General features: G+C 55.2%; 1 protein-coding gene across 1 annotated transcript; it reads right to left on the bottom strand.

Moving 5' to 3' along the window:
• Positions 1–1,462: 1,462 nt before the first annotated feature.
• GUCY2D (guanylate cyclase 2D, retinal) lies at positions 1,463–16,477 on the bottom strand. The gene is made up of 19 exons (XM_025428459.1): positions 15,745–16,477; positions 15,346–15,650; positions 12,475–12,826; positions 12,011–12,095; positions 11,674–11,776; positions 11,181–11,282; positions 9,355–9,435; positions 7,093–7,299; positions 6,849–7,005; positions 6,257–6,406; positions 5,514–5,662; positions 4,866–5,029; positions 4,582–4,774; positions 4,191–4,365; positions 3,844–3,942; positions 3,632–3,726; positions 3,419–3,504; positions 3,181–3,290; positions 1,463–2,621 (listed from the first exon to the last, which is right to left on the bottom strand). Exons 1-18 carry the CDS (start codon positions 16,475–16,477, stop codon positions 3,197–3,199), a joined length of 3,330 nt encoding a protein of 1,109 aa, XP_025284244.1. The 3' UTR covers positions 1,463–2,621; positions 3,181–3,196.
• Between the last annotated feature and the right edge of the window lie 4,529 nt (positions 16,478–21,006).

The raw sequence follows: 21,006 nt of genomic DNA, 5'->3' as shown, positions 1-21,006 counted from the left end.
AACACATCTGAAGGTAGGGAGTGCCTGATGACCAAGCAGGTGCTCTCGGGGCTGGGGGGTGCCCGGGGCCCAGGAACGACAGGGGCTAGCAGGTGAAGAGGACTGGAGGGGGGCGGGTAGCAGGGTCTAGGACCCTGACTGGGCCCAGGGAGGAAGGTTCCAGGGCAATGGCAGAGAGCCTCAGGGACCGCAGGGAGGAAGTATGGGCCTAGAGAGGGGAGACAGGGCAGGGAAGGGAGCAATCTCTGCTCAGCTAAGACTGAGGTCTCTGGACAAGGCAGGGTTGAAGGTGGGAAGGGACCTGCTCAGCCCTGCTGCCTCCGTGTTAGCCTGGCCCCAACCAGGTTTGGGCCCCAGCTCCTCCTCCTCTGACAACTGTCCTGCCCCAGCCTGCCCACACTAGTCCTCTCACACATAATCCGGTAATCCCCGGGGTCAACTCTGCCCTGAGGCTCCCTGAATCACTGGCCATCCTCACAGGTGGGACAGAAGGAGACAGAAAGGGTGGGAGTGGGGGATACTGGGAGGGCTGGTGGGGGGCGGCAGGGGGGCCAGGGAAGAGACAGGGGAGTGAGGGCTACAGCCACATTGTCAGGTCCAGCGCCAGCGAGGCAGTCTGTCCCCCATCCCTGGGACCAAAGTACAGAGAAAATCTGAAGGGAGATATTTAAGAACGTACATAATTAAAAAACAAACAAACAAACAAACAAAAAACCATGTGCGCACACGCATGCACACCTGCATGTGCATCAGGGTTTTTTTTTTAAAGCCTTGAACTCAAAAAAAAATAAAAATAAAAATAAAGCCTTGAACTCATCATCTCCAGACTTGGTTAAAAATGTTTTTTAAATTGAGCTAAATTACTCACTCTAGCAGCACCACCTCAAGTAACCAGAACCTACAAGTGCTGGGGTTTTAGAGTTCTGCATTCGCTCTCAGCCTTTAGGGAGGAAGGGGGGAGGTGCTACAGAGCTGGAGGATCTCACAGCCAGGCAGGAGCATCGCCAGGAGCCCAACCGCAGCTACGCCACTGGGGAGTCCTGAGCTCAGATGCCCACAGGCACCAGACAGAAAGACTGATGTTTAGAAAATCTTGGGGCCTGGGGCACCTGGGGAGCTCAGTGGCTGAGCTCAGGGCCATTGGCCTAGGGCATGACCCCGGGGTCCTGGGATCATTCCCGCATTGGGCTCCCCAAAGGGAGCCTGCTTCTCCCTCTGCCTGTCTCTGCCGCTCTCTGGGTTTCTCATGAATAAATAAATACAGTCTTTAAGAAAAGAAAGAAAGAAAGAAAGAAAGAAAGAAAGAAAGAAAGAAAGAAAGAAAGAAAGAAAGAAAGAAAGAAAATCTTGGGGTACTGGAGCCTCGGGGAGGGGCAGGGACCATGAGAACAGAAGAGTGAAGCCCTAACACTTCTGAATATTAGCTCAAAACAAGAAACAAAAAACTGCCCCAGAGACCAAGTAAAAGGAGTCTCAGGGCTAGAGTCTAGCCTGGTTTTTAATGAAATCTTAGAGATTCTCAGGATCACTTAGTGACACGATTCACAAATGTTCGAGTGCAGGTGAGCGCTTGGAGTGGACTCGTTAAAATGCAGATTCTGATTCGAGTCAGGTCAGGGCCTGAGACTCTGCATGTCTAACAAGCTCCCAGGTGAGGTCGCTGCTACTGGCTCCCAACCACGCTCCACCTGCCGAGGATCAGGTTCATCTTTACACCTAGAACCTGTCTCGGACTGCTCCATCCCTGGCCAACGATGTTGCCGGTTCTGCTTGGAGACCTCCAGAGACTGGACGCTCACTACCTCAAGCAGCCCTCTAGTTGGTTGCGGCTAACTTTCCAGGGTCTGAAGCCATGGGGAAGGGCACCCCGAGTCAGCCGTGCCAAGGCTCAGGCTCTGGAACATCAGTTCCACAAAAGAAACTTCAGCTGGACGGGCAGGGTGGGGGCAGGCAGGGATTGTTAATGCGTGCTGGAAAGATCTAAGTAGAGGGGATGCTCAGCGATACCCAGTTAAGCAGGGGATGTTCTGGTTAGCAGAGTTTTGGAGCAGCCAATTTGCCTTCCTTTCCCCCAAGCCTTGAAGCCAGCTTTTCTCTGCACTTGAGCAAGTCACGATGGGAGCAGTGTCTGACAGGCGGGGACGGACGACACTAGAAGCTAGACAGAGGCTCATCCTTAGGCCATGTGACAGCCCTGCGCTGGAAGGGTCTCCTCCACTGCCTCTGGGGTTGGGGCCAATCCCAGACACCCCATCCCTGGGGTCTTGGGAGGCACTGGACAGTGCAAAATCCCCACCCCAACCTCTCGTGATGGGCTCAGAGACCCTGGGGCTGGAGGCCCCGAGCCCAGTGCCCCATATCCCCAGGCCAACTCTGCTGAAGCAGCTGTCAGAGCAGGGGAGCATGGAAACCACACAGGCCACTCCTCAGTTCGCCCTGGAGGGGGATCCCAAGCACAGAGAGTGCACGAGACTTTTCCCAAAGGTCACACAGCAGATTTGCAGCCAGCACCTGTAAAGGCCTGGAATCCTTTGAGGCAGAGCTGGCTAGAAGCCACTGGTGTCGGCCAGACTTTTGGTCACCTATAGCAGCAACTTTCAGGAAGAGGACCTTCCAGTACCCTGAGAGGGAGAAGAGTGTCTCAGAGGGAAATCGTGGAAAGGGGTCATGGAGGTTCCCCTAGGAAGGAGAGGGTCATGGATCAAAGTTTCTTCTAGGAAGGTAGAGACCTCTAGAGACAGCATTCATCTTGTCCTCTGATGAATGGTGCTCCCTAGAGTTCTTATCTCTTGTGTCTCTTGCAGTCTGTGCAGCCTGGCAAGGAGGCCTGGTTAACACAGGGTAGGGGTGGCTGGAGGAGAGGTCTTGGGTCACGTTTACAGGGGTTCTCAAGTCTAGATTCCTGGACCACTCCAGACCTACTGAGCCAGAATCCCTGCAGCTGGTACCTCACTGGGTTTAGGAAAATCCCTGGGTTTAGGAACGAGCCTAGGCTCACTCCTCAGACAGGGATAGGGACATCAACTTGGGTGGGAAGTTCAGCAGGTAGGGCTAGGCCCTAAGGCTGGGGAAGAGGTGCCTGTTGCCCAGAAAGCATCTCCCATTGATGGGGAGCCATTCCCCCAACTCTGGAGTTCGAGGGGGGACAGGCAGCGGGCCTTGTGAGCAGAGGGGCAGCACCTGCTCCAGCTGGGCCTCACTTTCCAGAGAACTGGCCCGGCCTTGCCTTCTCCAGCTTCCAGCGCCGATCGAGAGGGATCTCCTGCAGACTGATGCCATGGTTGCTGGCGCTGCGGGAGAGAGGGTGGTGGCTTCAGAGATGGAGAGTGGGGAGGGGGAGAGGAGAGGGGCGGGGCAGGAGCGGGGGAGGGCAGGGTCAGGCACCCAGCTGGAGCACGGGAGAAGGCTGGCACCTCACCCCGGTTGCAGGTCGGGCGGTTTGGGGATGGGTTTGTTGAAGCCGCGTCTGCCCACCAGCCAGTACGTGTCTTCGGCGCCCTTGCCCTGGGGGAACACGGGGAGGGGAGCACTTAGGCTGCCTGCCAGGGTGCAGGCGGGCGGATCTCCAGGGACCCCGAGGTCCTTCGCGCGTCCCCCCCCCCCCCCCCCCCCCCCGCGCCTATAGCCTCACCTTCAGCTCCGTGCGGCCGCGCACCTCCGTCTGGAAGCCCTCGTCCAGAGCGTGCAGAATCCGCACGGTGCTCATGTTCACGTGGATTCGGTAAGCTGGAATGACAAGGGAGGAGGATTTCCGAGACTCCCCTCCTGTGTCCCCTGCCCCCGGGGCCATCCCCCCCTTGCTCGGTGAATCCCCCCCAGCCCTCCCAGCCCCACTCCACTCACGCAGCCCCGTGGACTCCATGCGCGAGGCGGTGTTGACCGTGTCCCCAAATAGGCAGTACCGTGGCATGGTGAGGCCCACCACGCCGGCCACGCACGGGCCTGCGGAGACACGCAGGGTTGGTGGCCGTGCAGGCTGCCAGGTGGCACCCAGCACCTCGGGGGTCGCTGGCACCCCATGTTCTCCACCAGCTCCCCAAGGCCACACTCTCAATCACAATGGGGTGCCCTGGATGCGAGGGTGGCTTCAAGACAAGCCCTCTCTGCCCCCCCCAGGGGGTTTATGTCCTGTCTGAGACACGTGGAGCGGGGCCCCAGTGTGGGAGATGGGTGCAGAGTCCTCTAGGTACCCGAGTGCAGGCCAATGCGAATGCGCACGGGCACTTCGGGCATGTGACGCATTCGGAAGGAGCCCACGGCGCTGAGGATGTCCAGGGCCATGTTGGCGATCTCCGCGGCGTGTCGCTGCCCGTTCCGCTGTGGCAGCCCCGAGGCCACCATGTAGGCATCCCCGATTGTCTCCACCTGCGGGAAGGGGTAGTGTGGATTCGGTACTGAGCACCCCTCTCCCCCCAAGCAATTGTCCCTGGTCAGGGGTTAGTGCAGAGATCCTGGGGAGGCTTCCGATCCCGGAGGGCTGGACTGGGGTCTGGGGCAAATGAAGGAGGGGGGCCAAAGACTAGGGCAGGTGTGCTGGGGACTGGGGAAGCCAAAGGAGGCCTTGCCCCCTGCACAGCCCACCTTGTAGACGTCGTGGGAGCCAATGATGGCGTCGAAGAGTGTGTAGAGATCGTTGAGCAGATCCACCACCTCGATGGGCTCACTCATGGCTGAGATGGTGGTGAAGCCCACAATGTCACTGAAGTACAGTGTCACCTCCTCAAAATACTCGGGCTCCACCGGCGTCCCCATCTTCAGGGCCTCCGCCACAGAACTAGAGATGGCGGGAGGCAGGGTTACCCCAGACCAGCTGCATTCCAGCTGCCCTCCCCTCGACCCTTGCCCCCCTCCCCACGGGCACGCACGGAGGCAGCATCTGCGTGAGTAGCCTGTCGGTCTTCTGCTTTTCCAGCTCCAGCTCCTCCGTCCGCTCCCGGATCAGGTCCTCCAGGTTACTGGAGTACTGCTCCAGCATCCTCAGCATCGAGTCAATGATGTTGGTTTTCCGACCCTTGTTGATGCTTTTAAACTAGTTGGAGGAGGAAGCTGGTGGGACTTGGGCTGCCCTTGAGAGCGGCTGTATTAGGCCTGAACCTCCCCTTCCCCCATCACTTTTGACTCATCACCTGCCCCCTACTCCGGGGATAATGTTTTCACACATTATCAGGAGGCATATGGGAAATGAGGGTTCCCAGAGGTCTACTGCTCTCAGCTAGTCATTGACAGGGCGCTGGAACCAGCCCAGCCTTTGGACTCCCAGGCCAAAGGTCTTTCTGCCACACTGTGCTAAGCAATTCAAATGTCATTTGAATTGAATTAAAATTTCTCCCACCCAGAACTCAGTCTCCCACTCCAAAGGCCTCCACAGCCCCTGTTCTAGCTCTGCCCCCACCTAATCCCAGTCTTCAGACTACCCCTTGGAGAGCAGAGATCCTGATATCCTGCCTTCCTGAAGCTTCCCCAGGTGGCCAACAGGTGGCCAGCCCAGCCCCTGCCCAGTCCCAGCCCCTGACCTGGTCGAAGATGTGGCCCAAGGAGGGCCGAAGATCAGGGTGCTCTGCCCAACACTGCTTCATCAGCTGAATGCACTCCACAGGTGCCTGGTCCATGGACACGGAGGGCCGGCACAGTGGAGGGGGGCTCCGCACCCTCTCCACCACTTCTGAAGGCATAAGGGGACCGAAAGGAGCCACCTGACTCTGGCCTGATGGCTGAAGCCCAAGATGGGGGGACTCTACTGGGGTTCTTTAAATCAGAGCTCCAGTGGGTGGAGGAGTGCAGTGAGGGAGGGGTTGCTGGAGCCACAAGAGGACCCTGAATCCAGGGTGGCAGGGGGCAGTTAAGAGATGACAGGGGGAGCCTAACATCCATTGCACATAGAAGAGGGAGGGTGAGGGTGATCAAGGAGCTTGCTGACTCTCATAGATGGTAAGTAATATGGATTTGAACCAGACTGGAATGCTCTTCACCCCCTTCCCACAACACTGCTGCCCTGCTGGGGATTTGAAGGAGCAGGTTGGATCCTGGATGAGGACCAAGGCCACCAGTGAAGTCTGGGCGCCTTAGAGCCACCTGTGACCATCCCTATGCTGGCCTCTCCACTGTTCTGACTCCTCAGACCCACATAGGGGTGGCCCAGGCTCAGCTCTGGGCTTCTGGGAAAGAGGCTGGGTCCCGCCAGGCTCTAACGCAGGCTGACTTTCTGTGCGCACGGCCAGGCCCCGGCGGGGGTGGGGGTGGGGGTGTGGCTGCGTACCCTCGGGAGTGAGCTCCAGCATGGCATAGGGGGCGCTGCGACACACGACCTCCTGCATGATGATGCCCAGGCTGAAGACGTCGCCGGGCAGCGTTCCCCGGCGCTCCAGGGCCGGGTCCCGAAGCAGCTCCGGGGCTGTCCATAGCTGGTCTGGGGGCCGGGGGGAGGGGGGGGAAGGGGCGTGGGCATGAGGAGGACCTCGGGGGAGGGGGCGCTGGAGACAGACCCCCATCCTAACCGGAAAGGCCAGGCTCGCACCCACTCACCAACTCCCAGCCTGAGTCTGGCCCCGCTGCCTGCAGCTACCCCCAGGAGGGACTATGGGAAAACCAACACGGGTCTCAGAGAAGGTGAGGGGGGAGGGGGGCTCACAAACAGGCCCTACCCTTTAGACCCAGCCCCTCCGGCACAAGCCCTGCCCCCTCCCCCCCTCCCCTCACAGAGCCCACCCTTCCTCTCCCCAAAGTCACAAGACCCTTTCCGTGGCGGGGCTGTGGAATGGGCGGCGGGCGGGGGCGGGGGGGGGGGGGCTGGAAATGACGGGAATCCCAGGGGCTTCGCGTCCCCGCGGGAGGCAGCCCGGGAATCTTACCCTCGGCGCTGGGAGGCTCCAGTAACACCCTCTGAGCTTCCATTAGTCGCGCGTGGCCGTGATCCGTGACCTTAAGCACGAACCTCCCGTCCACCACGCAGTTCCGCGACTTCAGGCGCCCGTGGGCCACGCCTCGATGGTGCAGATACCTCATTCCCTGGGGCGGCAGGAGAAGAGGCAGCCTCAGCCCGGTGGTTCCCGGCCCTGTCCTCCCCGCCACCCCCGCACCCCCCTTACCCCGCACCTTGATGAGGTCCAGCAGGAGGGAGGACTTGAACATCCAGTCCAACTTAATGTCCCTTTGGGCGAGGAGGTCGTGGAGGGAGCCCCGGGCGCAGTGCTCTGAGACCACGGCCAGCACGCCTTCCCCCGCGGCCGAGCCACCAGCTCCCCCGCTGCCGAGGAAGAGCCCCAGGTAGAGCACCACGTTCTCATGCCGGAGCTCCCGGAGCTGGGAGGGAGAAAGTGAACGGGCCTTTTCTGCCCTGGAAGCAACGTGGGAAGGAGACCTGTTATGCAGGCCTGTTTCTGGGTGTCCCAGCTGGGAAGATGGCAGAAGAATGACCAATGGAAAGATCCGTGGGGATTTCTTCCACAGATGGCCTCTCTCTGCAGAAGGCACCAGTCGGTCAAAGGCCGGCTGTTCGGTGCGGACTATGGTTTAGTTTCAAGTTAGGGCTGAAAACACAACCTTGCAGGGGAGCCAGGACCCAGGCAGGTTCTGATGGATTAGCTGTAAGACTTTGAACTGCCTGGCTTTAGGGAAAAACACCGCAGGCAGAAGCCCCTGGCACCACGACCCTCCCCTCCTTGAAGAGAGAACCAGGAAGAGGCCGCACCACCGCTTTCAGAGAACACCAGAGGGGCATCTGGGTGACTCAGTGGTTGAACATCTGCCTTTGGCTCACGATCCTAGGGTCCCACATCAGGCTCCCCACAGGGAGTCTGCTTCTCCTTTTGCCTATGTCTCTGCGTCTCTCTCTGTCTCTCATGAATAAATAAATAAAATCTTAGAAAAAATACACATACAGGGATCCCTGGGTGGCGCAGCGGTTTGGCGCCTGCCTTTGGCCCAGGGCGCGATCCTGGAGACCTGGGATCGAATCCCACATCAGGCTCCTGGTGCATGGAGCCTGCTTCTCCCTCTGCCTGTGTCTCTGCCTCTCTCTCTCTCTCTCTGTGACTATCATAAATAAAAAAAAAAAAAAAAAAAAAAAAGAAAAAATACACATACACACAAAAAACCCAAAGAACACCAGAAATGGCTGTGCTGGTGACAGCTCAGGGCTGTTTTGCCTGGTCCTGTCACTGTGTCAAGTATGTCGGAGACTCCCCACCTACCCAGGTTAGGGAGGCAGGGACTGAGCAGTCAAGCTGTGGCCCCAGAGAAGGACAGGGGCCCTCACAATCTGGGCATGCTAGGAAAACCGGGGTTCATGGGTGATGGCTGTCCTTTCTGGTTTTCCTTTGGTCCAGTAAGACAAGACCTTTCATCTGAGATGCCTGCCATTAAATGGTAATTTAGCTTGTTGACCCTAAGTCATTCTGCAGCCGTGGCCAAAAGCTTCTGTGGAGACATCAGGGAAGGAGGCCAGGTCGAGGCTGCATGATGTAAGGGGAGCTTTAGGGAGAAAGGACTAGAATACAGTCTACAGCCTCCTTGCCAGCTTTCCACCTCACTCAGTTTGCATTAACTAGGCCATTCTGCACAAGTGGCTCAACGAAACTGGAAAGCCCTTATTGTCTCACTCAATAAACATTCATTAGGTCTCTCTAGTCTCTGTTCCAGATACTGTGCTGCGTGCCAAAAATGCAATGATGGGGCAGGGGGAACCCTCACTTAGCTCACAGTCCAGTGAGGGAGGCAGATAAGAAATGAACTAGAAGAACACCTGGGTGGCTCAGTTGGTTAAATGGCCAACTCTTGATTTCAGCTCCAGACATGATCTCAGGGTCGTGGGACTGAGCCCCGTGTGGGGCTCCACAATCAGTACAGAGTCTGCTTGAGATTCTCTCCCTCTCCCTCTGCCTCTCCCCTGCTCATGTTGTCTTTCTCTAAATAAATTAATTAATCTTTAAAAAAAAAAAAAAAAAACCATGCAAGGGCAGCTCCGCTGGCTCAGCGGTTTAGTGCCGCCCAGGGCCTGATCCTGGAGACCTGGGATCAAGTCCCACGTCAGGCTCCCTGCATAGAGCCTGCTTCTCCCTCTGCCTGTGTCTCTGCCTCTCTTTCTCTCTCTGTGTCTCTCATGAATAAATAAATAAGATCTTAAAAAAAAAAACATGCAAGCACACATTGAACATATCATGACAAGCACACCACAGGAAAGAGCTAGCATATGAGAGAGCGGAATGGGAAATCTGCTTTTGAGAGGAGGGGACACCTCCACTGAGACCTCTTGGTCTCTCCCACATTGGGGTCTACCTCTGTAGGGTAGGGCAAAGAGAGGGCAGGGAGGTTAGGAAATGATGCCCACCCCACACCCCAGCCCAGGCCCACCCTCACCTTGGAGAAGGCCGTCTTGGTTGCTGGGCGGATGGCTATGTGCTGGTCCCCGGGGAATTTCTTCAGCCAAACCCAGTCTCCCTGGAGTAGAGATGGGAGCAGTGAACTCAGTTTCTTAAAACCCCACGAGGCAAGGAGCCCTAGGGCCCCTACATTTGCACTTGCCCACTGCCCCAGAACATATCTTCCCTGTGACACAGAGCATCAGGGGCAAGGGGTCTGAGGTCTGCTGGCCCACTTCACAGCTAGCCAGGAGGGAGGGAGTCCACACTTGCAGGGGTGTCCTCACCACCCCAGATGCACTCACCAACAGCCTTATTAAGCAAGCCATTGCTACCACAAATGTCACTGAAATCACAGCTCTCGGCACCATCTGTTGCCACGAGAGAGCACTGTGCTGGGGAGTCAGGAGTCTGGGCTTTTTATTACAAACTGCAAAGTATAGGCAGCTTCCCTCCAAGCTCTGAGCCTCCCTATCCTTAGCTGTCAGTCGGGCTGGTGGGCTGGTTCACGGGGACACAGCCCCAGCAGTCCCACTGGGCCCCACGCTCAGAAGCGCCTGTGTTTGGTTCACCCATCTGCATTGTCACCCTGGATGAACAAGGAACCCTTCACTTTAATTCTGCCTTAGGCTTTGCGACCTATGTAGCCGCCTCGTCTGCCAGTGAGGGATTTGGACTAGAGGGGAATCCTGGTGGTTAGGTATTGACTCCCTAAAGAGCATTTGGAAATAAATATGAGACATTCTTAATCGGGAACTGTGTTTAGCAGACAGGACAAGAGACGCTATCTATTCCTGAAGGCACAGGGTAGTCCCTTATGGAGGAGTAACAGCTTGCCCCAAATGACAAAAGTGCTCCCCTGAGAAGCAGCTGGCAGTGGCCTCTAGGTGACAGGGCGGGAGCCTCTGCGTTTTCTAACACTTGGGAGCTCTAAATGTCCACCGACTCTTTTTTTTTTTTAAGAATGTTTATAAATTTTTTTAAAAATTTTTATTTATTTATGATAGTCACAGAGAGAGAGAGAGAGGCAGAGACACAGGCAGAGGGAGAAGCAGGCTCCATGCACCGGGAGCCTGATGTGGGATTCGACTCCAGGTCTCCAGGATCGCGCCCTGGGCCAAAGGCAGGCGCCAAACCGCTGCACCACCCAGGGATCCCCTACCGACTCTTGATTAGCTGAGCTCCCTCTGACTCTGTTCACAATATTGTCCACATCCCACCACATTCAGATCAGCTGACCCATAGTTGAGATCCTAATGCCCTTTTATGACTTTCTTTTCTCCCCTCTAAGGCTTGCTGTTCCTGAATCTGAGCTGAACTGGGTGGAAATGCTGGATGGGGCTCTTGAGTGGGGGATAACCCCATCTGGAAACTTTCCATCCTGAATAATCCATGCCCTAGAAATGTCCTCTTTGTGACCATGAGGCCACATCCCAGATGCTGCTCTGCCCCAAACTTTCCAGGGAGGCCCGTGTCCTCTGGTAACCTGAAATCTTGGATGACTGAGGGGACAGGGACAGGGGATCCCAACAGGGCAGGGGATGGCTTCAGTGGCCACACCAGGCTGCATGGTCCCAGTACACACACCCCCACCAGTCAGGCCTCCAGCTTCTGAGCCACTGTGATTTGCCTTCAAGGAGCTCTCATCTGGATAAAGGCTAAGGCATAATTTTGGGGCAGGAAGGAATCTCAGATGCTCCCTATTGGGGAACCCGTGACCTCTCCCTAAAGCCCATTCTGGACTCCTATCACCATTTCCTGGAGCCTGCAGGATATGACACAAGTCCAGGAATAGAGCTGGGCCTGGCTAGGAGTAAGACTCACTTCAAAGAGGCCAATGTTGGAGTTATCCAAGGGCTGGCTGGGGACGCTGCGAATGTCTGATGTACTGCGGGCGGCCAGACTCGAGCGACTTCCCTGGACCACCTGGAGGGTAGAGGCCAATCAGTGGAAAGAGTCAAAGTATACTGTGGGGTCAAGTCATAGGTTGAGGTCAGCCTGAGTTCTGGTGGTTACAGAGGGGAAGGGGAAGAAATCTCAATTTAGGAAAGTGATAATGACATTACCTCCTCATAGCACTGCACTTTACAGTTTACAAAGCTAACAAGTAGCTTTTCTTGGAAAAGCTAGAAACTGCCCCAGGAAAGCAGTGGGGACAGGGGCTCTTACTCTCACTGCACACCCCCAGAGCTCAGACCTGAGATGGAATCAGGGCAGGAAGCAGGCCTTCCCAGGTGGGGGCTGGGATGAGGGCTGGCCCAGGCAGGGGAGCAGATATACAGGGAACACTTGGAGACCTGGCTCCCTGCTGTCCCACCTTTCGCGTGCTGCCCCCATGCGGGTGGAGAAAGGTGACATCGTCCAGAGTCAGGATGATCTTGTTGGGGCCAGAGACCATTTGGATGTGAAGTAGCCGATGCCTGGTAGAGGGAAAGGGCATTAGCGAGGAAGCTGGCAGAGGATCATGTTGGTTCAGGGGAGACCAGCTGCCCCCAAACCAAACATCCTCTGGTCTGCCTGCCTTTTGGGGCAGATCCCAATCCTCCCTTTTTCTACTCTTGAGTGGGTCCAGCCTGCTGTCTTTGCTGCACAGATGCAATTCTGGAAGGTGGGGAGCTAAGCTCACCTCCTACTTACCTCACTCCCATACTCACCTCAAATAATGGGCCAGGAACGCCCCAGTCAGCCCCATCCCAACCACCAGGAGGAAGCCGAGAAAGACGAGGCCGGGCTCCACTCCTGCAGAAGCAGTGAGAGGAGGGACACTGAGGATGGTGGCCTGAGGGAGGCACCCTCTCTATGGAGGTTGCAGTCATGTCAGATGGCGGATGCTCTAGGGAAGGTGGATGGGAGCCCAGGACCAGGTCTGGGGAAAGGCCATGGGTTCTGCAAAGGGGAGATGCTAGAAAGGTTCCAAGAGGGCATGGGTGGGGGGAGGGGGAGGTTGGCAAGGGAGAGGTTCTGCACAAGCCAGGGGTGTGAGAAGGCTCTGGAAGGAGTTACGGGATGAGAGTTGACTGTCTTTCACCACTTTGTGGAGGGTCTGCGTTGACTGTGACTGTCCCAGGGCAGGCGTTGGAAAATGGGGCGGGGGTGGCGCTGGGGTGCTTGCCCTCACCTCCGTTGCAGATGACACCTGGCTCGAACCAGCATGAGGGGTCGGACCCAGGTGTTCCTCCCCCTCTAGGGAAATGCACGGGGGTCCCAGCTGAGAGGAGGGAGCCCCGGGTGGGGTCCAGCATGTATGTGGCGAAGAGCCGGTCCCCCGCCGCGTCCGTGTCCAGCAGCACAAACGGTGGCTCCTGGGCTCCTCCCAGGGTCCCACAGAAGCCGGGGACCTGGGCATCCGGGATGTGGTGGGCTACCGAGTCTCCCGACACCCAGCCGCCCCCTGCGGCCGCCCGTGCCCGTGCGACGCCCCCCGCCAGCAGGAGGACCGCGTCGTAGATGGTGCCGAAGAGCGGGGACACCTGCGCCAGGACAGCAGGGACTCAGGGCCCGGGCTCTCCGCCCACCTCCTGGCTTCTCATGGCTCTTTTCAAGCCCTCAAGCCCCGAGGGTATAGACTGTTCACACTTCTGGGGTGCTTCCCTGTGTCCCTCAGTGGAGGCGCCCTCCTCCTCTCTCCCCATTGGCTCGCTCGCTTCCCCTCTCTCCTCATTGGTTCTCTCTCTCTCTCTCCTTCTCCTCCTCCTCCCCATTGGCTCACACTCTCCGCCCCCCATCGGCTTACTCCTCCCCTCCTTCATTGGCTCACTCTCTTCCCCTCTCCTCTCTCTCTCTCTCTCTTTCTCTTTCTCTCATTCTCATTCTCATTCTCTCTCTCTCTCATTCTCTCTCTCTCTCTCTGTCGCCCTCTCTCACCATTGGCCCACTCCTCTCTTCCCCTCTCCTCTCTCTCTCTCTCTCTCATTCTCTCTCTCTCTGTCCCCCTCTCTCCCCATTGGCCCACTCCTCTCTTCCCCTCTCCTCTCTCTCTCTCTCTCTCTCTCTCTCATTCTCTCTCTCTCTCTCTGTCCCCCTCTCTCCCCATTGGCCCACTCCTCTCTTCCCCTCTCCTCTCTCTCTCTCTCTCTCTCATTCTCTCTCTCTCTGTCCCCCTCTCTCCCCATTGGCCCACTCCTCTCTTCCTCTCTCCCCACTGGTGTGCGCTCTCTCTCCTCTCCTCTTCTCTCCCCATTAGCTCCCTCCTCTTCCCTCTTACCCACCGACCTTCCTCTTTCCACTCTCTCACCCCTGGTTATCCCTACTCTCCATCACCTGCAGCTCCTCTCTTCCCTTTCCGATTGGTCGTCCTGCTTATAGTTTTAATATCATTACTTCTCATTCACCTAAAAACTTCCTTTCCTATCTTTTGGTTGGCTTCCATTTTCTATTTTTCCTTTTCTTTCCCCAAGGCTCTCACCCCATGTCATCAAGCTTATTTTTACCAGTTTCCATCTCTCCCCAGTGCCAGGCACTGTGTAAAGCGATAGGTAAGATAAAGTCCCTGTCCCAAGGAATCTTTCATCTAGTTAGGAAGACAGACAGGGAGGCTGAGATAGTGCAAGGGATGGGGACAGGGGGAGGAGGGAGGAAGAGGAGGAGAAGGCTTCTAGAAGTGACCATCCTTCAGAGGATGAGTCAGAATTATCTGGGGGAGAGGAGGGCCAGGGAAGAGTACACCCAGCAGTACAGAGGCAAAAGAGAAAGGCACATTTAGGAAACACAAAGTTGCTCCGTCTGGCTGAATGTCAGGGAAGGTGGAAGAGAGAGGAAGACCAAGAGACCTGGTAAACTGTGTGAAGACACCTGTTTCCATCCAGGATGAGAGAAGCCCCTGGGAGGCTCTGAACAGGGGTGTGGCAGAGTCAGATTTGCCAGATTTCTGAAGTTTGAACTGATTATTGGGTGGAGAAAGGCCCAGGACAGGTAAGCGTGGAAGCAGAGACTACTGGGGAGATGCTGCTTCAAGATTTTTTTTTTTTTTCTTCAAGATTTAGATCAGAGGTGCTGTGTCCTGAACCAGGACAGTGTTGGGGGAATGGAGAAAGTGGACGGATTCAAATGACTTTTACAAAGTAAAACTGTCAGGACTTGACGTCTGGATGTAGGGGTTGGGGGGAAGGTGAGAAGAATCAAGGATGACTTCCTAGGGATCTCAGAAGGAGCCAGTAGCTGAGAACTGAAGATGCGTTTCACCACTTTCTCCACCCACCCCCCATCCCATCTCACCACGTTCCTGACTCTTGTTCTCCCCTTCTTATTGACTAGTCCCATCCTTCTGCTACTGGCTCCCCCAAATCTTCCAGGAGGAGACTAGGGGTGTTGGTGGGGAATATTTCAACCTGCCTCGATTCACAGCACCTTTGGGGTGGTTAGTTTATTGCCCACTGACATCCAAACTCTCTTCCCTCTTAGTGCTTTCCAGCCCTTTCCCCTTTCTAGGAATGGTATGGAGTCAGACGGTCTGAACGGGGATTCTGGATTCTCAGGGGATCTCAGCTGGTTGTTTGGGTGTAAGCCGTGGATCTAAATGATTATGGAAACTCCTGGTTCCACCTAGGGACCTTTCTGCTCCTCACGAGATGGCAAGGCTGCCAAAAAGCTATGACCACTAGATGAAGCCCCAGAGGAAACCCCTCTAAATGGGGTGTGGAGATTGGATCTGCATCCTTGCTCCTTCCTGTTCTGTATTACAGATCATGTGTGGCCACGGTGCTGGAAGTGGGTTTACTTTGAAGCCGACTGCAGTGTTGAGTTCATAGGGTCTAGTGACCGGAGCTGGGCTGGAGAGGTCTCATCGTCTACACTCTAGAAGCAATCCCAACACACTAACATGGCCCGAGCAAGGTCAAAGCCTCTACTTTACCCAGAAAACGACAGAACAGGAGGGGCTGCTTAGTTGGTCTCTCTCTACTGGTGCAGGGCTCCCAGCTCCCATTGGCTCCATCCTCCTCCCCCCTCTCCGGCATGTCCTCCCCTCTGCCCTCCTCCCTGGTCCCTCTACCTGCTGCAGATCTAGGTCCGAGGGCAGCTCCTGGTGCTCCTGGGCCCTGCGCAGGTTGTCCATCACGCTGCCCCCTGGGGGACAGTGACGCGTCAGGATGAGCACCGCATCGTGGGCCCTCCTCAGCTGTGAGCTGTTGGCGAGCACGGCCAAGGCCTCTGGGCCCGGGGACAAGGCGTAGTGGAGCGTGTCGAAGGGCAGGAAGACCAGGGAGCCATCGGCCAGGCCCAGCTCTTCCGCAGCCTGCAGCAGACAGCGCTGCTCCTCGCCGCCCAGCAGCACCGAGTGCATCACCATGATCACCGCTGCGGACCGTCGGACACTCGGGCTCACCGCCGCGCCCCGCTGCCTGCCTGCGGCGCCCCCCACCCCCACCCCGCGCCCTGCAGGGGAGCCTACCTCTGACTCTGGGCCCGTCCTGGACCCTCCTCAGGGCCTCCCGGGCCCCAGACAGGTCCGAGGGCTCCATGGTGGTCACCAGCGCCACGGGCAGACCCCGGGCCCTGAGCGCCGCCGACAGCGCGCGTCCCGCCTCCACCCACAGGTCCTGGGGCGCGGTGATTAGGGCCACGCGCGCCCAGCGGAAGGCGCGGAGCAGGGCGTACAGAGCATCGGCCGCCGGCGTCCCGGCGGGGGCTGTGGTGCCCCCCGCCCGCGTCCCCGGGCAGCTCCAGGGCACCAGCGCCACCCCCGCCTCCTGGGCTAGTAGCTCAGCCGGCCGGCAGGCTGCGGGGTTCACCGGCCCCACGAGGCCCGAGACGCGGCCCAGCGCGGAGGACACGGCCCCCAGGGAGCCCGGCGTCCGGCATGGCTCGGGCAGCAGCGTCACCTCGAAGCGGGGCCCGTCTTCCAGGGCTGCGTCGCGGTTCAGGCGGGCGGCGGCCAGGCGGGCGGCCAGGTCCGGGCGGGCGCGGGCGAAGATGGGGTCGCAGGCCCAGGGGCCCAGCACCCCGACTGTGAAGACGGCGGAGAGGGCGGAGGGCGGCAGGAGGAGCAGCAGCAGCAGGAGCCGGAGCCGGGGCTGGGGCCAGGGCGGGGCCCCGGGGACGCCGGGCGGGGACCGAGCCCACCGCGCGGGGGCGCAGAGCCGGGGGTCGGGGAGCCCACCCGCCAGGAGGGCGCACGCGCTCATCGCCGGCTTCTGGGAGCAGAAGCGGGGTGCGATGAGCGGCGAGGCCCCCAGAACTCTCTCAGGGCCCTCTCCGCAACCCCCAGCTTCTCAAAGCCCGACTAACCCTGGAGGCCACTTCCATAGCCCCAACTCTGGCTTGGATGACCCTCCGGGGGTGAAGGGCATGGCCTGGAAGCCCACCGCACCCCTCACCCCAAACCCCTGTTTCCCTTGCTTCCTGTTCCCTTCTCGTCTGCCCCTCCTCTCTCCTAGAGCCAACAGGGGTCAGGGGAGACTTGCCCACTCCCTCCGTACACCCACTTGGGGCAGAAAGGACCCGGGTCCTGGCCAAGGGGCCTTTGCCACTCACCGGAAAGTCCGGGGCGCGGGCCCAGGCCCGGGGTGAGGGGTCACAGGGCTGATCCCCCTTCTGACGTCCTCCCACAGGTCTCTTTGCCACGCGGCCCAGGGTGGGGGTGTGGGAACAGCTGTCCAGAGCCCTTAATCTTCCCAAGCTGATTAGGGTTCCTTAATCAGTCAGGGAGGAGTTGGGGGAGGATGGGGCTCCCTGGAGTGGGATCTATCCTGGCCTCCAGGCAGGCAGGCAGGCAGCCCGAAGATCCCGTCTCCTCCATGCATCTCAGCCCTGGCACCAGACACCCAACATGAAAGCAGCTGCAGGTGTCCCTTCTCAAACTGCTGCCACCTTACCCTGCTCAGCCTGGAAAGCCGGAAGATGAGCCCATCACCTGTGGGTGATCAGTTTCGGGGGGGGGGGAAGGGGGTGTCTCTCAGGTTCATTCCCTCCAGAGGCCCCATCCCTTGGCTGGCAAAGTCCATACCCCAGAGACCCAGCTCAAACTAGTCTGATATCTCTCTTCTCTCATCCGCCCACACTTGATTCTCTGATTTCCCACTTCTCCATGCCTGGAAAACTGGCCCATGGGCCTTGGGAAGTCAGAACCCCGGGAAATAACACAAAAGAGCTCTGGCCTTGGGCAGACCAAGGGTCAGATTCCTCCTCCCTGGCTTTGTGACCTTGGGAAAGTTGCTTCACCTCTCCAAAGGTTGTTGTGAAAATTACTTGTGATAGTGAATAGAGTGCCTGGATGACAAAGATGGCTGAGACAAATTTAAAGGAGTAGGTGATGGGTCACTTGCTCTACCATACATCAGAATTTATTACGAAGTGATAGGACTTAAGACACTATAGTATTGGTGTGGAAATAAACAAATAGACCAATAGAACGGAGTAACAGAATAGAGAACCCTGGAACAAACCCAGCAAAAAATGAAAATTCGACACATGAGAAAGTGGACATTTCTTGCCAGTGGGAAAAGAATGAGCTATTCCACAAATGAAGCCGAGTCATTAGACATATGAGAGGGGTGAAGGGATAGGTTAAGATTCCTCACACTATATAAAATCAAATTAATTTAAAGGCACACATAATAAACAAAACTTAAAAACATTTAGGTGATTCATTTTTCAACCATTATGGCAAAGATTGGATCAGGCAAGAATCATCAGTGGGTGCTGATAACGCTACGGGGAAATTGTCACAAGAAGGGGGAGGCTTGGAAGTCTTAAAGCATCTCCCTAGACGACTTACCAGTTGGAAGGAAGCACAAAATATAGAAAGTATTATCATACAGGGGAGAGATTGGACAAGAATTAGAACCAGGGATCGAAGTTAACCAATGGGTGGCAGATAGACATTGTGTGGCCTCCAGACATGATGCCCCGAGAAAGACAATACTACATCTCCACGACACTGCATAGATGCAGTACCGCACACCACACAGCTGTGCAGAGCTCCAGCCGAGACTGCTTTCACCAACCTAAATCATGAGCAAACTGGATAAACACAAAATGAGGAACATTCTTCTAAAATGGGGGAGAGGGGACTGTATTCTTCAAAAATGTCAGTATTAAATAAGACAAAGGTTGAGGAAGTATTCTAGATTAAAGGAAGCAAAAAAGACATGACAGTTCAATGTGATACCTACCCCCGGTTTGGATCCTGCATTTAAAACTGCTATAAGATTATGGGGCATCTGGGCTGGCTCAGTTGGAAGAGCATGTGACCCTAGAGCTCGGGGTTGTGAGTTCGAGCCCCATGGTAGGTGTAAAGATTACTAAAACAAATTAGGGACACCTGGGTGACTCAGTGGTTGAGCGTCTGCCTTCAGCTCAAGTCGTGACCCTGGGGTCCTGGGATCAGTCCCACATCAGGCTCCCTGCAGGGAACCTGCTTCTCCCTCTGCCTGTGTCTCTGTCTCTTTGTGTGTGTCCCCTCATGAATAAATAAATAAAATATTTTTAAAAAATTAAATAAACTTATAAAAATAATCATCTAAAACTACTATATGATTATATGATCTATAGGGTTATGGAAAGGCTATGGAGAATGTCCACATCAAAGTTGATGACTGGCAAAATTGAGATATGAATGGGAGGTTTGATAAAAACTATTTTATCTGTGTAAATTTATGAAGTTGATAACTGGTCTGTAGTAATGTAACAGACTATCCCTACTCCTAGGAAATACACACGAGAGCATCTAGCTGTAAAGTACCGTGATGTATGTCACATACCTTCAAATAGTCAAGGAGAAATATGATATGTGTATGTATTACATATGCTGTCTTGCATATATTATATGTATCAAGTGATAAATGCATAAAATGTTAACACTAGGTCAACTAGGTAAAGGGTGTATGAGTGCTCTTTGTACCATTTTTAATTTTGCAACATTTTGTAAGCTTAAAATTATTTCAAAATACAATGTTAATAAAAAAAGCTTTTAGGTTAAAAAAGAGTATCTATATCAAATCAGGGTAGGAAAGGATTTCTCCAACAAGACACATAAAGTACAAACCATAAAGGAAAAGACTGATACATTAGAAAACATTAAAAATAAAATGTCTGGGGGGCACCTGGGTGGCTCAGATGGTTAAGAGATCTGATCCTTGGTTTTGGCTCAGATTATGATCTCAGGGTCATGAGATTGACCCCCATGTCAGGCTCGGTGCTCAGCCAGGAGTCTGCTTGAGATTCTCTCTCTCTCTCTCTCCCTCTCCCTCTGCCCCTCCTCCTGTGCTCTCTCTCTCTCTCACACAAATAAATAAATTTTTAAATTAAAATTTCTGGGGGCACCTGGGTGGCTTAGTGGTTGAGCGTCTGCCGTCAGCTCTGCCTGTCATCCCCAGGTCCTGGGATGGAGTCCCGCATCAGGCTCCCTGCAGGGAGCCTGCTTCTCCCTCTGCCTGTGTCTCTGCCTCTCTCTGTGTCTCTCATGAATAAATAAATAAATAAAATCTTAAAAAAAAAACCAGCAACTCATGAATTTCTACTGTGATAGACACTGTTTTAGGCTCTAGGGATCACAGTGCATAAAGATTTCATGGAGGTGAACACTTGATCACTCTATAGAGGGATTTTGCATAATTTTAAATACAAAATTTTGATGTCTGGCCTGTAGTAGATTCTCAAAGCCTAGCAGGTGACAGTGTTCATTTCTCTAGTCCTGGGTATCTTTCTTTTTTTTTTTTTTTTCTTTTTCTTTCTTTTTCACCTTAATTTCCATAGGGTTATTTCCCCTTAAGCTCTCCTCTTCTGACATAGCGTCTTGACTTGGAATCACAGATTCTCCACTCAACTCTTTTATTTCATAATGATCAGACCGAGGTCTAAAGATTAACTTGACTTAGTCCTTAATTTCCTGATTTTCTTCTGGGGTCTGTGAAGCGACAGGTAATATACTTGGGAATGAAGAACAAACCTTTTTTTAAAAAAAAGATTTTATTTATTTTGGGGAAGACCGGAATGCTCAGCGGTTGAGTGCCTGCCTTCGGTTCAAGTTGTGACCTGGGGTCCTGGGATCGAATTCCACATCAGGCTCCCCAAAGGGAGCCTGCTTCTCCCTCCGCCTGTGGCTCTGCCTCTATGTCTCTCTCATGGATAAATAAATTAAATGTTTTTTAAAAAAGATTTTATCATATGGTAATTCTACCTGCAACGTTTTGAGGAAAGGCCATACTGTTTGTCGAGCGGCCACACCATTTTACATTCGAGGGGCAGGATATTGTGAATCTGTCCGGGTCCTCATGTCAAGGTGACACAGCTAGATTCCAGCCACCACACTGACCCCCCTCTCCCAGTGACCCACAGCAGAGCTTGTTTACGTTTCTAGGCTGTTGCCTGCAAAATTTGTATTCAATCTGTAATTGCACTGAAGCCGCACAGCCCTCTTACGTGCAGGGTGGGTAAAGGTGGGGCCAGCTCTGAAAGCAGCAGTTCCTTGGAGTTACCTGAGGGCAGAATTAAATTTAAATCCAACTCCTATAAATAACCTCAGCCACAGGTGGAGCTCCCCCTCTGGAAAGTCTTGGTTTCTCTCCCCATTTAGGGAAGGGAAGAGGTCTTTCTCCTGGGATTTTTTTCCACCACTGCCCCCCCCCCCCCCCCGCCCCATAAATTCATGACATTTGGATTAGATGGAAGAGATTAGAAGTTTCTGTTTGTGGGATCGCTATAGCAGTAACAA

The sequence above is a fragment of the Canis lupus genome, chromosome 5, assembly GCF_003254725.2.
Source record: "Canis lupus dingo isolate Sandy chromosome 5, ASM325472v2, whole genome shotgun sequence".
Classification (NCBI taxonomy): Eukaryota; Metazoa; Chordata; class Mammalia; order Carnivora; family Canidae; genus Canis; species Canis lupus.
Note: the sequence above shows the minus strand (reverse complement) of the source record. Positions and strands in the feature narration are given on the sequence as shown.